The following is a 15,476-nucleotide window of genomic DNA, read 5'->3' as shown; positions in this document are numbered from 1 at the left end:
TCTCTTAACATCTGCTATTTTACATTGTTGCTATAGAAGTTAAGCTTCCAAAATATAATGGACACCTGTTTCGTGAATACCATTCACATTTGAATGTAATTAATTAGAATGGAAAGATCTAGACTTACGTTTTCACTAGATTCTCTTTCATTTTAGGCAGTTGATCCATCTGTTTCCTTTGAGAAACTTGGTAGGAGCCAGAGGTCTGAAATACAAATAGTTGAGCATTTATCCTCTTATTTCTTGATTGCTTTCAGAGATAAGAGGAATAGTCAATTCTCAATTAACTCTTTCCTAACCAAGTATGGATACTGTATGTTAGATATAATGCTGTTGTACTACATTACAGTGTAAAAATTTTTAATATGGACTAGAAACCAAAAAATTCATGTGACTCACTTTATTGTAATATTTGTTTTACTTTATTGTGATGGTCAGGAATCAAATCTGCAATATCTCCTAGGTATGCCTGTATATCTTTTTTTCTCCTTTCTTTTTTAATTGAAGTATAGTTGATGTACAATATTATATTGTACATCAAAATTATACAATATTGTATTGTACTGGTGTACAATACAGTGATTGACAATTTTTACAGGTTATACTGCATTTTGGGGGCTTCTCTGGTGGCTTACATGGTAAAGAGCCTGCCTGCAATGCAAGAGATCTGGGTTTGATCCCTGGGTCAGGAGGATTCCCTGGAGAAGGGAATGGCAACCCACTCCACTATTCTTGCCTGGAGAATTCCATGGACAGAGGAGCCTGGCAACCTACAGTCCATGGGGTTGCAAAGAGTCAGACACAACTGAATGACTAACACTTTCACTTCATTTTGCTGTACACTGTATAGTTATTATAAAATATCGGCTAGATTGCCTGTATAGTATTAAAAAGCAATGTCCATACTGTCCATATACCGTGTAAATTGGAAGAATCCTAAGATGTGGAAACTCAGTTTCAGCCCAAACTGTGAAGCCAGCAGAAATATAAACAGCAGACTCAGCAAACAGCTCTAGTTATCTACTAAAGAATCAATTATTTATGTATTCAGCATGGAAAGAATGGCAAATCATTCATTGACCTTTCCAGTCACCATAGTATCCACATAGTCAGAACAATCTTTGACTATAAAGATTAACAATTCACTCTGGAGTGAAAATCCTTATTAACATTTATACAGGGAAACAGGATTAACATCTTCCTGGGAAGCTGTTAAAATAGGCTTTGATTGTATGTTCAGTGATCCTGTATAATCAGAGTAGGAGCTATTCCACCCAAATGATTTTTTTTTCAGATAAACAAAGCTAAAGGAGGATGGCTAAGGCAAGTAGAAATGCTGATGCCCCTGTCACAGAGGGAGGGGCTAGGGAGGTTGGAAAGAAAAACAGGAAAATAATATTCAGTTTATTGGAATTTAGAACCAATTATGTGCCAGGCATTTCACTCAGCACTTTACATACATCATATCTCCAGAGCCTCACAAATCCCTGGCAGGATACTCCAACTACTTCCCTTTTCCAGAGGAGGAAAGAAATCGAGGCCTCCAAAGGTCACACCACAGTAGGTACAAATCTGGGATTCGAGTCCAATTCGCAGTGACTCCAAAGTCTGTGGCCTCTCATCATCATGGCCTCATAAAGGAGAGGGCGTTTGGCTACACCTTGAAGGAGGCAGAACTGGAATGTAGGAGAAGCAGCATATTCTGAGGACACAGAGTGTGTGGTCTGAGGAAAGGCCCCTGGATGCCGGTGCAGCAGGAGGAAGCAGGGCTTCCAGCCAAGCACCCAGGACTATAAAAGGTGGACTGACTGTCCATTTTATGGGCAAGAGACCATAATTTTGTCTCAATTTCCTACTTACCTTCGTTGGCACTAGAAGTCCAAGCTTGCCTTTACCCCTCACCCTGACTTTCATTCTCAAGTTGTTCTGTGCACCCCATTCTCTATTCCAATTCCCAAAGCTAACTCCCTTCCTTCCAGTCCCTTCATTGAGCCTCTGGAAACACCAAATCAGTGATCAGCTGATTACTTTTATGTCAAAACCAGCCCTCAAGGTCCTCTACCTCAGTGTCTCAGGTACCTATGTCTTGAGGACACTGACCCTCTTTTCGGCTCTTCTTCCCTGGCTATCACTCCTGAAACTCTTCAGAGCTGTATCTCAGACTATCTCTTCACCCTGTGTATTCTCCCTGATGCATGTGATTCATTCACATGGGGTCATTTACTATCTATATGCTAACAAGTTCTAAATCCATTGCTTCAATCCTGATCTTTTATTTTTTTCTCTTAGATTCATACATCCTACCCCTCTTTGGACACTTCCATTCAAATCATGCACATTGAAAACTGAATTTGCATCCTAACCTGAAAACATATATCAAAATAGTTACTAAGGATTAAATATCTAAATATCAAATATTAAGCCATATAAGTACTAAAGAGATGTGATGAATGTTATGAAACACTGAGACAAAGACAGTCTTTTAAAATATGATACAAGAAGCCATAAATAAAAGATAGGTCTGACAACATCTAAACCAAAACTATATACCAACAACATCATAAATAAAATGGAAAAGGGAATGAAAAACTGTGGAAAGTATGTGCAGTGTCTTTCATAATTCATTGATCACTTCCTGTCCTGCTGCTTGTAAGTGCACACTTTCTAGCAATAGCAGTGTGGGGTCTATCTTAGACTTCATCATGCATAGCTATGAGATAAAATGCCTTGACTTTCATGACAGAGAAGTGATAACTACTTGTTTGAATTCTAGTAATTACAAATCAAACTAAAGGAACAACTAAAGAAACAAGTACAGAAAATATAATCTTAATTTGGGAAACATATATCTTATTTTTACCTTTTTATAAAAGTTACATATTTTCTTTTTCACCTTCCATATATAGAAACTTGGTACTGTTTCTCCTTTAATTCCAACAGCTGCTTCTCTACTAAACCAAACCAATCAAAAAACCTAGAAAAGTGAAAAACATAATTTACAGTACCTCTTATAAACTGAAGGTAAAGAAACAAAAGTTGCCTGAGACATTTCAGCAGGGTATGTACGGCGCTCATTGCTGGTCCTGTGGCAAGCTTATGTGAAAGATATAAAAGTAAAGAAACTGGTATCGAAGAAGATTTACAATACTAGCAAGACCACTGCTAAGTTATGTCTCTATGCTTTTTCCAAATAGTATACAAAATAGTTTTGTAAGTATACTGGAAAATTATATAGTATGTTTTTAATAACACACCAAAAATCATGCCAGTTCCAAAGGAATTTCTTAGCATAGAAATAAAAACAAACCTTTGACTCTTGTTCCAGTCTCAGTGCATAGTCTTTCACTTGATTTTCAAGATTCCTTTTCTCTCTAATTGTTTAAGCAACGCATTTAAGGATTTCTGAAAGTATAACAGTGTTTTTACATGCACTCACATTTTAAATAATATTAGGACCACCAATTTCTTCATTGGCAAATTCCTTCTATTCCATATCATTCTGTGACTTCAAAAGTCTATAATATGTACCTTTTCAGCAATAATGATAATATTTATTGTTATAATATGCCATGTACTGTGCTAAATGCTTTCTACAGATTATTTAATCCTTATTACAGCCATGAAGATGGCTAATATATTCATTTTACTGTTGAGAAAATTGCATCTGATAGAGCTTAAATAACTTGCCTAAAGGCACAGAGCTAGTAAATGGTAGAGCTGGAATCCAGGTAATCTGACTCCAAAGACAATACACACTAAATGATTACTATATGTGTGTATTCATACGATTGCTATCAGGGTAAGTACAGTGTTAGAACAGGCAGTAAGGCTTTTCCTGGTGGCTCAGTGGTAGAGAATCTGCCTGCAAATGCAGGAGACATGGGTTTGATCCCTGCTCTGGGAAGATCCCACATGCCACGGAGCAGCTAAGCCTTTGTGCCTCAACTACTCAGCCTGTGCTCGAGAGCCTGGGATCCGCAACTGTTGAGCCCACGTGCCGCAGCTACTGAAGCCAGGGCCCTCAGGAGTCCATGCTCCACAACAACAGAAGCTCCCACTGGTGCAGATAGGGAAAAGCCCACACAGCAACGAAGACCCAGTACAGCCATAAATAAATAAATAAAAAGAGGAACAGGCAGTAAAGTTGATAATCAAGGGAACTGTGAAAATATGGCAGAGTAGAATAGTTCTGGAAACCATGACATCAACCTATCACCACAAATAGGTGAACAGCGTAGAGGAGAAAAGGGTTAGCCAAGCACCAGAACAATAATGCATTACACAGATTGGGTTTAGAATGTTAATTCCGAAACTAATAACTGATCTTTCCCAATAACTCCCATTATTTCTCATATTCTGACACTTTAAATTTAAAAATCTCCAAGTCGAATTCTACACAGCTCTTGCTGGTCATGATCTGGGTCACCGAATCTATTACAAGAAACATTCAAATAGAAATGGAAGCAGCTGATTTAAATCGCCACAAAGCAAAACTGCAAGTTATTTTAGAGCTCATACCCACCTCCTGAAATTCAGCTCATTCTCTAAAAACTTACTGATTTTCTCTTAGATACTTGCTGGTAATTATCAGAAGTGTAAAAAAATTGTATTAATGGGAATAATTAGGTCAGCTGTAACAGGACAAGTTCTAGTGTCTAAAAATAGCAGCAACGATAAAACAAATCCTTTGGAAGTGACAATTCTCCACTGTGCATGTTTGCTTAACATCTCTGTTAAAACATGGTCAGTGATACTTCTCAGGCAGCCATTACTTGTCTTCAAAAATTATGCACTGGTGTCCTAAGTGGTTTCCAACCCCCCACCCCCAAATACAGGCTTCCCTGGTGGCTCAGCGGTAAAGCATCCGCCTGGATTGCAGGAGATGCAGGAGACCCGGGTTCAATCCCTGGATTGGGAAGAACCCCTGGAGGAGGAAATGGCAACGGACTCCAGTAGTCCTGCCTGGAAAATCCCATGGACAGAGGAGCGTGGCGGGCTGCAGTCCATGGGGTCGCAGAGTCAGGCACGACTGAGCTTGCACATATACATACATGCCTCCAAACACAAACTTGCTCCAGAAGAAAATCAATGAAAGCCCTATCAGTAGAAGAGGATAAATGGACTGAGTTCTCTACAGAAAATTAAACCCTTACGAAGTAAACCAATGCTCCAAAATGAGAGTTATTGAAGGGACAATCAGGGAGTGATGGATGTAGTCCAAAATTTTGCTACATAGACCCTTGCTCCAAGGATTCCCAGCTTTGCTTTCTGTAGTAATACGCTTCACTTACATCATTTGTTAATACATTTTTAGAGATGTAAATAGAATCTAATCATTTTTAATACTGAGTCAATGGAAAAATGCACTTGAAATACTGAAAGAAATTAATTTACAAATAAACAAATGGAACACAAGTTATTTTCATATTAATGAGATATGAATGAGATACACTCCAAAACTCTAGAAGCTCAAACAAGAAATGTAGATAGGAAATAGATGAATTCAAGAGCTGAAGGAAAATATCTGAGCAATTAATAAGAGGCAAGGTAAGATAACTGGGGAGGAGAAGACAATGGCACCCCACTCCAGTGTTCTTGCTTGGAGAATCCCAGGGACGGGGGAGCCTGGTGGGCTGCCATCTATGGGGTCGCACAGAGTTGGACACGACTGAAGCGACTTAGCAGCAGCAGCAGCAAGATAACTGGGGAAGGTCCTGGTTAGAGAAGGCTTCGGATGCTAAGTTCAGGAGTCGAAACACCACAGCTATTGAAAGTTATTAAAGAAGTGATATGATGAAAGCAGGGGTTTAGGAATATTAATCAAGTGGTAGTTTCTACAATAAAAGGATGATTTCTGTTATTTGTCAGTGTGGGTTTGCAGTTTTAACCTTTGAAGCTTAAATATTTTCCATCTGCTTTCTCTGTGTTAAGACTGTATCTTGGTGCTATTCCCATGACGATCTGATTCCTTGTCTCCCAATTTTACAATTCATTCCTTTATGCAAAAAATATTCATCAAGCACCTCCTGTGTGTCAGGCATTGTGCTGGGGATTCCACAGTGAGACTGACAAGCCCAGACCCTAACTCATGAAGCTCAGAGTCTAATAGGGTGCCTAGAAGGTGCTTTACAGTGGTGAATGTTACACCCAAGCTTGAGGAGAATCTGTATTCTGCTGTAGTGGGATGGGACATTCTATAAATGTCAACAGATTGAGTTGACTGATGGTGCTATTCGGATAAGCTATTGAGTATCTTTATTGATTTTTCTGCCTTCTTGATTTATCAATTACTGACAGGGCGTGTTAAGTCTCCAACTTTCATAATGGATGCGCCTATACTTCCTCCAGTAATGCATCACAATTACCATTTAAGTGTTCCTATCAGTTTGTATACTAGGCTAAGCAGATCTCAATGCCTGTCTGGATTTGTCTGTTTATACAGATTTCAGGGTGGGAATTTGCTCTGCAAATTCAGTTTTTTAATGAGTAAAGAAGAGTCACTGATTTTCAGGTTACCCATCTTTGCTGTTGTTGTGGTGACAAGATCGATGACTTCCAAGCACTATACATACCTGGAACTGAAACTAGAAGCCACAAATTGGTCTTGACTCTCTTTTCTAGTCAGAATGGAAAGAGTATACTCTCCAAGCAGTGGCTGCACACCCTACACTGAAGACCTGCTAGTCTGCTTGAGCAGTGATACCACACCTGGCAAAACAGGTGGGGCTACTAACTGGTTAAGCCTGCAGTAACCTACAGTCTTTCTCTAAGATACACCCAGGGTTTGCAGAGGTCAGACTGGCAAATTAAACAGAGTGATGTTAAGCCCTCTGCTGTCTTCCCTGGGATAAGAAATTATTTGTGTTTGGCAATTTTGGCCTGGGTGGGGGAAGGCACCATTTCCCACGTTTCTATTTGGTTTTCTGCACCATGATAGCTTTTACTTCAGAGATGAGGGCCTGATGGAAGGTTAATGTCAACTGCCAAGTATATGGACTTCACTAGGTATTCAGGGACTGAGAAAATCATCACTGTGGGGTTAGGCGAGTCTGTGGGCACATGGCCCACTGTGATTTGGACTTCAGGCTTAGACCCCCATCCTGGTTATTTCCTTTCCCGCAGTGTACAGCTACTTGGGCACGTGGTCAGAGGTCTCTTGAGGGGCAGACTGGAGATACTGTCGTGATATGTACTTGGACTGCTACTGCAGGGTCCTTCCTTCTAGTAACCCAGCCGCTTCTTTGGTCAGTGATTTCTGGATCTAAAAATTGGTTAGCTCTGGGAAATAAGGAAAGACTCATGCTTTTCACTAGGCTAACTGTCCTCAGCCTCCACTCCTCTGTTCTTAACTTTTTAATTTTAAAAATTATAGATGTTGAACACCACCCTCACTAATTGTCTTGGCAGCCAGGAGAAGAGGTGGGGACAGCTCCAGAGGGGGCAGATGGTCGCCCTGTTGGCGAGAGGCCTGTGCAGCAGCTTCCAGGACTGTGAGTGCTCCAGCCCTTCCCAGAGCTAGACGTGGGCCACCCCTGCCCACCCAGAGGGGCCGGGTGGAGGGGTAGAGTCATTACGGGCAGTCATCCAGATGTCCTGCCACAGGTTTAGGATCCCTGGTTCTTCCCATCAGGGCCCTGCCCTTCCCAGCAGGCCTGCTTGGACAGCCCTGCTGTTCTATTGTGGCTGCCCTTTCACTACTGTATAGACAGCCTCTTGCAGACACCACCACACCAAGGCTCCCTGCTTTTCATTGTTAGGCATTAAGGGCTTACTAACTATTCTCAGACGCTCATTATCTTTATGAAGGATGGAAATACAACTTAGTAATAAGCCTGTATTTTCCAAATGCCTGCATCATGGCTTCTTTCACAGAATTTTCCTCCACAAGAACATTTTCCAAGGTTGCCATCAGCGAAGTCCTTAGCAACTGAATGGCCACACTGAGCCAGGATCCACTGGTGCCAATCTATTGATCAGGACAGCACCTTCTGGCTGTCACTCAGTAAGTGAGCCAGGCCCAAATCTCATGTTACCGCTGTTTTCTCATAGCACCCCCAGTACCACTAGCTGTAGACGCGGTCTTCTAAGAAGCAGATACCAAGATGGGATTAGATGTGAAAATAATCCATTATTAGAAATGCCTGTGTGGAAGGAAATAGGAAAGGAGCAGGAGAGGGCTGGGAAAGCAGTCAACTGTAATGCAAGTGTGACCCCCAGTGAACGGGAGAATGGGAGGTCAGGAGAAAGCGGAAGCAGCCCAGGCTGGCAGCCGCCTAAGGAAAGTCTGGCAAAGTTACCCACAACGGGGTAACTGTGTTTCCCAGGAATACGTCTGCCTTGGTATCCCCTTGCTTCTGACCATGTGGTAGGAACAGTGGGAGGTGTGGTCTTGATGAAAAGCAGTGATGGACTTCGAAGCCCAAAACCAAGGGTCCTCAGTCAACGAGCCTTCCTGTGCTGGGAAGTCTGTGAGATACATTCTCCGGGTGGACACACTGACTGCTCTTCTTAAGGGCATTTTAGTTTCTCAACTGAAGAACCCCCCAATTTCCTATGCTGTGAGGAGTAATCCTGGCTGCTGGTTTTCTGGGAGTAGAGCAAAGGGAAGAGAGCTGAGAAAATGAGGACAAATACTGGATTTTGTGAAAACTACATTAGTCATGGACCATTAAATGCAAGACATTTGTGATTCCATTTATAAAATTATTATACACATTGGAAATCCTTTAAAAATTATGAAGTCATACTACAATAATGTTAAGGTTCATTCTAGATTTTGATTCTTTATTTTACTGACTTCAAAATAAACTAGTATTTAAAAATGATTTTATCAAAGGCACACAGTCTCTTATCCCATCACATCCAAATCACTGGAAGACTCACAAGTTCTTGGTCTTCCCAAAGAGCTGGTTTTATCTGATTATATAATCAGTGGTCACATGCTAGAAAATTGCAGCTTGGAAAGATATACTGAAGCTACAGCTAAATTGAAGACTCCACTAGAAATTATGCCCCTTCCCCACCCCTGCCCCATCTCACACACACACACACACAATTCAACTCCTATTATGGAAAAGCTGTTTTGTTTTATTTTTGAAACTAGTCAGTTCTTAGCATTGCAAGCAGTATCATACTTCACCTATATTCATGTCTTAATCTGTAAAAAGTCACCTTCTAACAGAAGACTGAAACAACAGGGTAAGAATAAGAAATTTCAGGGTATATTTACACACCTGAAATCAAACATACTTAGATTTTTATGTCCCTTTCCTTTATCCCAAGTAGAAAAGAGGCTCTATTAGCCACCTCAATTCAGTTCAGTTGCTCAGTCGTGTCTGACTCTTTGCGACCCCATGGACTGCAGCACGCCAGGCCTCCCTGTCCATCACCAACTCCTGAAGTTTACCCAAACTCATGTCCATTGAGTCGGTGATGCCATCCAACCATCTCATCCTCTGTCGTCCCCTTCTCCTCTTGCCTTCAATCTTTCCCAGAATCAGGGTCTTTTCAAATGAGTCAGTTCTTCGCATCAGGTGGCCAAAGTATTAGCCACCTATTTTTCTAAATAATGGTAATTGCTATGCTAAAGAACATATAAAAACTACAAGCTTTAAAAATCACTCTATTGAATGTTTACAAGAGAAAACCCTAAGAAAACAGTTAATCACAACTTGTAGATATGCCATACTTCTCAAGGAAGGCAATTTTAACAATGCATGCTTAAATGTCAAGCGCCCCCTGGTGGACAACAATAGATTTACATATAAAATTTGTTTTAACTTTTCTCTGATTTGAGGTTACATTTGTCTCCAAATTAACCATTCTGATCTTTGGGGAGAACACAAATCTGGTGATGTCTGTGACAGAATACCTCATATTGATTCTACAGACCATTTTCAACAAATTGAACCTTCCTGAAAATGCCTTAAGATATAAGAACAAATTATAAGGATTTGGATTTTGGCAAATTGTCTTTCCATGAATTGATTTTCTATAGATTGACCAAGAGTCCTGCAGAGAACACTTGAGGTGGACCAAACATTTTCCTAAAGAATGTTTTTTTCTGTTTCTACACCCCCTTCCTTGTGCCTCACACCACCAGCCCGTCTTGTTGGCTTTAGGAAAGAATCTCCTGTGCTCTAACCATCTGATTGACAGACACATGTGTTGGTGAGAGGTTTCCTTGAAGGGTCCGAGTTGTCTGGATGTAGTGGAAAACAAAGGAGAGGACACTGGGGGAAAATTAGAAACAGAGAGAAACAGGGGTGCTACAGTCTGGGTGTCCCTCTCCCAAACTCATATACTGAAATCGTAATGCCTGACGTGATGGTGTCAGGAGATGGGGGCCTTTGGAAGATGGTTAGCTTATGAGGGTGAGCCCTCATGCACAGGCTTAATGCTCTTATGAAATAGAACCCCCCGCCCCGGATCTCCTTCGCCCCTTGCACCATGTGAGGACACAACAAGAGGGCGTTGTCTATGAACTGGAAAGCGAGCCCTCAGCAAACACTGAATCCGCTGGCATCATCATCCTGGACTTCTCAGCCTCCAGAACTGAGACAGATAAATTTCTGCTGCTTAAAAACCACTCATTTTTTTTGTTTGTTTTTTAATAGCAGCCCAAACAGACTGAGATAAGGGATCACTGATTTCATGATTCCAAGTGTGTCAAGACTAGGACTTCCACTTTGCAGTAGAGCGGGCCATAGGGAAATGGCGAAACTTGGTGATAAAAACTTTATAGTAACTCTTGTCACAAGACAGGCTGTCTTGCACATCTTTCTCTGAAGGATATAAATTCCCCAAATCTTTTTTTTCCCTTCAAATTGTTCTCTACAATAGAACCTATTGAAATGCCTGCTAAAAATACTAGTGTTCAGGGCTTACCCTAGACCTACGAAATGAGGATCTCTTAGAGTAAACTCCAAAACGTAAACTTTCAATACATTATCCATGTGATTCTTAAAGAGTTTGAAAGTTAAAGAACACAACTTGATAGACTGGCTAGCAGCTAAGGATGTGGCAGTGCTGGTCAGTAAAGGGACGTTGGGAAGCAGAGGAGCCAATCTTCTTTCCTGTGTGTGGCACAGTGTCATGGGTACGAAGCTTGACTTGGCCTAAGGAAGCTAACCTAGGAAAGAAGGCACGCACTGCCAAATGTTAGTCACGACAGTAAAGCACTGAAAGATTGCTCAGCACACTGCTGGGGAACCATCTGTGGGGCTGCATAGCGGAGGTCATCAAGCTCTGATAAAGAGCATAGTGCATCCTCAGCCCGTAACCTGCCTAAATGAGATTAATGAAGAAACCCAGAGGGCCAGGTCAGAACCTGAGAACTCGCTAGTGCTCATCAGAGGTGAAACAGCCTAATTAGCCTTGACATTTAGTTGTTTGGTACACTTAAAACAGATTCTAGCTTTCCAGGGAAAGGCTGCAGATCTTTGTGGGACACATCTGAAAATTCCTGGAACATTAGGGAGGCTCTAGGTTCTGTTTCCAGTAGATGCAAACAAAAGGGGCTAGAAAATGTACAACCCAGCTGGCCCAAGGGGAGTAAAGGTTCTACACTTTTTATTTGAAGCATTAAATCCCCACAGAGGTCCCTGCTATCTGCTGCTGCTGCTAAGTCGCTTCAGTCGTGTCCAACTCTGTGCGACCCCATGGACTGCAGGCTACCAGGCTTCTCCGTCCATGGGATTCTCCAGGCAAGAACACTGGAGTGGGTTGCCATTTCCTTCTGCAATGCATGAAAGTGGAAAGTGAAAGTGAAGTCGCTCAGTCATGTCTGACTCTTAGCGACCCCATGGACTGCAGCCTACCAGGCTCCTCCATCCATGGGATTTTCTGGGCAACAGTACTGGAGTGGGGTGCCATTGCCTTCTCCCCCCTGCTATCTGGACAGGTACAAAAAACCACAGAATTCTACCAGAGCTTTAAGAAGGTACCAGAAGATTCACAACTTGAATGACAGCAGAGCTTAGTAAGTCAGATTGCACATCTCTGGGCTTTGCCCTCGCTCTTATTCCTTCAAGTGGATCAAGGTTAATTTCACAACAGACTTGCTTCAATGAAATTATACTTCTCTTTTATCAAGGGAAGGAAGGAAGGGAACTAACATGCAGCTCACTCTGTCAGGCACTATGTGTACTGGTTTTATATATCTCTATATTGCTCATAAGCAAACTTGCAATTTGAAGTTACTCAAAATCAGTATTCAAACTAAGAAACATCAGTTTCTTAAGTATGCATGTATAGGTTACTCCAAAAGACTAAGCAATCTACAACAAGGATAAAGTGTCTGTAAATTTACAAACAAAAACAACTAATTTAAGCCCTTTTCTCTGATTATCAACCTAAAATTAACATAAAACCAAAATGTTTGCATTACACAAATGGTACATGTCTGATCCTCACAAATATTGCTTTTTATATAAAGAATAAGACAATACCTCTTTTGTCCTTGGAAAAGAGAGATTTCTTGACTGGATGCGGGATTCTAGGATCCCAAGTTTTTTTGCTTAGCAGTTGGCTACTTCCAACTTCCCTCATAGCTGAGTTGGTAAAGAATCCACCTGCAATGCAGGAGACCCCCGGTTCAATTCCTGGGTGGGGAATATCCGCTGGAGAAGGGTAGGCTATCTACTCCAGTGTTCTTGGGCTTCCTTTGTTCAGCTTCCCTTGCTCAGCTGCTAACGAATCCACCCGCAATGCGGGAGACCTGGGTTTGATCCCTGCGTTGGGAAGATCCCCTGGAGAAGGGAAAGGCTACCCACTCTAGTATTCTGACCTGGTGAATTCACAAGGAGTTGGACACGATTGAGCGACTTTCACTTTCACTGGCTACTTCCAGCACCAGCTCCGTGGCTAGATTCCTAATCCCTGCTCTTTAGACAAACTCCTCCTGAATTCCACTGTGTAAGAAAACCAGAATACTCAGGGTACCTCCCAGAGAAGAGAGAGGGTCAGTTCCTTAAGAACCTGAACTTTCATTATCTTTCCTTTCTGCTTAGTATGTGGCCCCACATTCTTGGTTCTTCTAACATTTTTTTGTTCTTTTGAAGAGAAATATAATTCTCTGTTTCTTAGAGAATGACATTTTCTTCAAGAATAACAATTCATCAAGGGAAATAAATGTATTTTTCATGAACATGAGTATGTCACAGAGTCTGAGGTAGCAATGAGAAAACTGATGAAATCCTTCCTAGATATGCAGCGGAGTCTTCTCTCATGTCACACCAGCACTCTGTTGCTAACTTCAATAATGCTGCTGCTGCTAAGTTGCTTCAGTCGTGTCCGACTCTGTGCGACCCCACAGATGGCAGCCCACCAGATCCCAGCTCTGCCGTCCCTGGGATTCTCCAGGCAAGAACACTGGAGTGGGTTGCCATTGCCTTCTCCAATGCATGAAAGTGAAAGTGAAGTCGCTTAGTAAGTGTCCGACTCTTCGTGACGCCATGGACTACAGCCTACCAGGCTCCTCCGTCCATGGGATTTTCCAGGCAAGAGTACTGAAGTGGGTTGCCATTGCCTTCTCCGTAATGCTAGATGCCCTCATTTCTTGAGCTAGGACTGGGGGTGGGTTATCTAGAAGAAGGAAGCCAGAACGTTTTATATTCTGTAGGCAGTACTTGATATTTTATATTCTGTTGGTGCTGCTGCTGCTAAGTCGCTTCAGTCGTGTCCGACTCTGTCGACCCCACGGACTGCAGCCTACCAGGCTTCTCTGTCCATGGGATTCTCCAGGCAAGAACACTGGAGTGGGTTGCCATTTCCTTCTCCAATGCATGAAAGTGGAAAGTGAAAGTGAAGTCACTCAGTCGTGTCTGACTCTTAGGGACCCCATGGACTGCAGCCTACCAGGCTCCTCCGTCCATGGGATTTGCCAGGCAAGAGTACTGGAGTGGGGTGCCATTGCCTTCTCCTCATAGACGGCAGCCCACCATATTCTGTAGGCAGTAGTAAAATTCTACCGACAGTTAAGAAACACTACATTTAAAACAGCCCTTGCAGCAATTTCTAAATACCACAAGATGGAGCTATGACTCCATGGCAGAGTCTTGGCCACTTTTCCAACAAGAAAAAAGAACAAACAAAAAAACCATATTATTTTCCTGACTTTCTAAAACAGTCACAATGGTATTTCTGGATTGTACATAACAGGTTTGCAAAAAAAAGTTACTTTATCCCTAAATTCATTAACAAAAGTAGATGATTTTTCTATACCTTTCATTAAAGGTTTGCAGTTATTCAGAGTATTCTCCATAAATGCCCAGGAATACAGCAGGCACTTAGTGCCTTACCACAGGTACTAAAACACACATTACTTCTGATTAGCAGTATTGCAGGGTTGTTGGTACAGCAGAGTTAAATTGCATAGTTTTAAGAGTAAGAGAATTTGAATCCACATTTCCAGATGTGTGAAACTGAGTAAATCATTCAGAGTCTTTAAGCTTAAAATCACATATATTAAAATAACAATATTAAATTTTATGACATGGGGTTTGTTGCAAGACAGAAATAATGTGTATGGAATTAATTTGCATATTATATACATATGTTTAATTATGGACAAATTATTATTACTATTAAGAGTAATGTTAAGTCCTGCTAATTTAGTTGAGTATTGAATCTTCATCTTCATGCACAGTACCCTTGATTTATTTACAAGCTTTTCATGTTTCTCTGAGTATTCTTGCAATAAAAACAGCAAGAGTTCGACATAAGTCATGTTAGGGGCCTCCTCTACATTTTAAACAAATATTCAAAAATATTTGAATGAATTAAATGCAAATAAATACACTCTGTAAAGTATAAAACATAAATTCATTTATCAGGGATTAAAATTAGGAGATCCAACCAGTCCATCCTAAAGGAAATCAGTCCTGAATATTCATTGGAAGGACTGATGCTGAAGCTGAAACTCCAATACTTTGGCCACCTGATGCAAAGAACTGACTCATTGGAAAAGACCCTGATGCTGGGAAAGATTGAAGGCAGGAGGAAAAGGGGACAGCAGAGGAGATGAGATGGTTGGATGGTATCACTGACTCATTTGGCATGACTTTGAGTAAACTCCGGGAGTTGGTGATGGACAGGGAAGCCTGGCGTGCTGCAGTCCATGGGGTCGAAGAGTCGGACATGACTGAGCTATTGAACTGAACTGAAAATTAGCTCTCAAAGGAAAAACAATGTCGCTAGGCAACCAACAAACGAAGTAGGTAAAGCAGGCCAGTGAGGTAATTGAATGGGTTGTTAGATTTTATACATATTGTGTGTGTGTGTGTGTGTGTGTATTCTAGAGGAACTAGGATGGAAGTGATGGGTATGAGGAGAGCTATTTCCAGTTGGCGCTAGTGGTAAAGAATCCATCTGACAATTCAGAAGACACGAAGAGACGTGGTTCAATTCCTGGGTTGGGAAGATTCCCTGGAAGAGGAAATAGAACCCACTCCAGCATTCTTGCCTGGAGAATCCCA

General features: G+C 41.5%; 1 protein-coding gene across 1 annotated transcript in view; it reads right to left on the bottom strand.

Annotated features, from left to right (window-relative positions):
* The window catches only part of CCDC169 (coiled-coil domain containing 169), a 37,480-nt gene that overhangs the window by 6,314 nt on the left and 15,690 nt on the right, over positions 1–15,476 (bottom strand). Inside the window, 4 exon segments of the mRNA XM_086329365.1 lie at positions 129–205; positions 3,041–3,093; positions 3,304–3,372; positions 3,375–3,402. Of these exon segments, the coding sequence (XP_086185491.1) occupies positions 129–205; positions 3,041–3,093; positions 3,304–3,372; positions 3,375–3,402 (227 nt within the window).

Source organism: Bos grunniens, chromosome 12 (assembly GCF_055505025.1).
Source record: "Bos grunniens cultivar Pamir isolate PY7600 chromosome 12, Bosgru_T2T1.0, whole genome shotgun sequence".
NCBI classification, from domain to species: domain Eukaryota; kingdom Metazoa; phylum Chordata; class Mammalia; order Artiodactyla; family Bovidae; genus Bos; species Bos grunniens.
The sequence above is the reverse complement of the archived record's forward strand: the minus strand, read 5'-3'. Positions and strand labels throughout refer to the sequence as shown.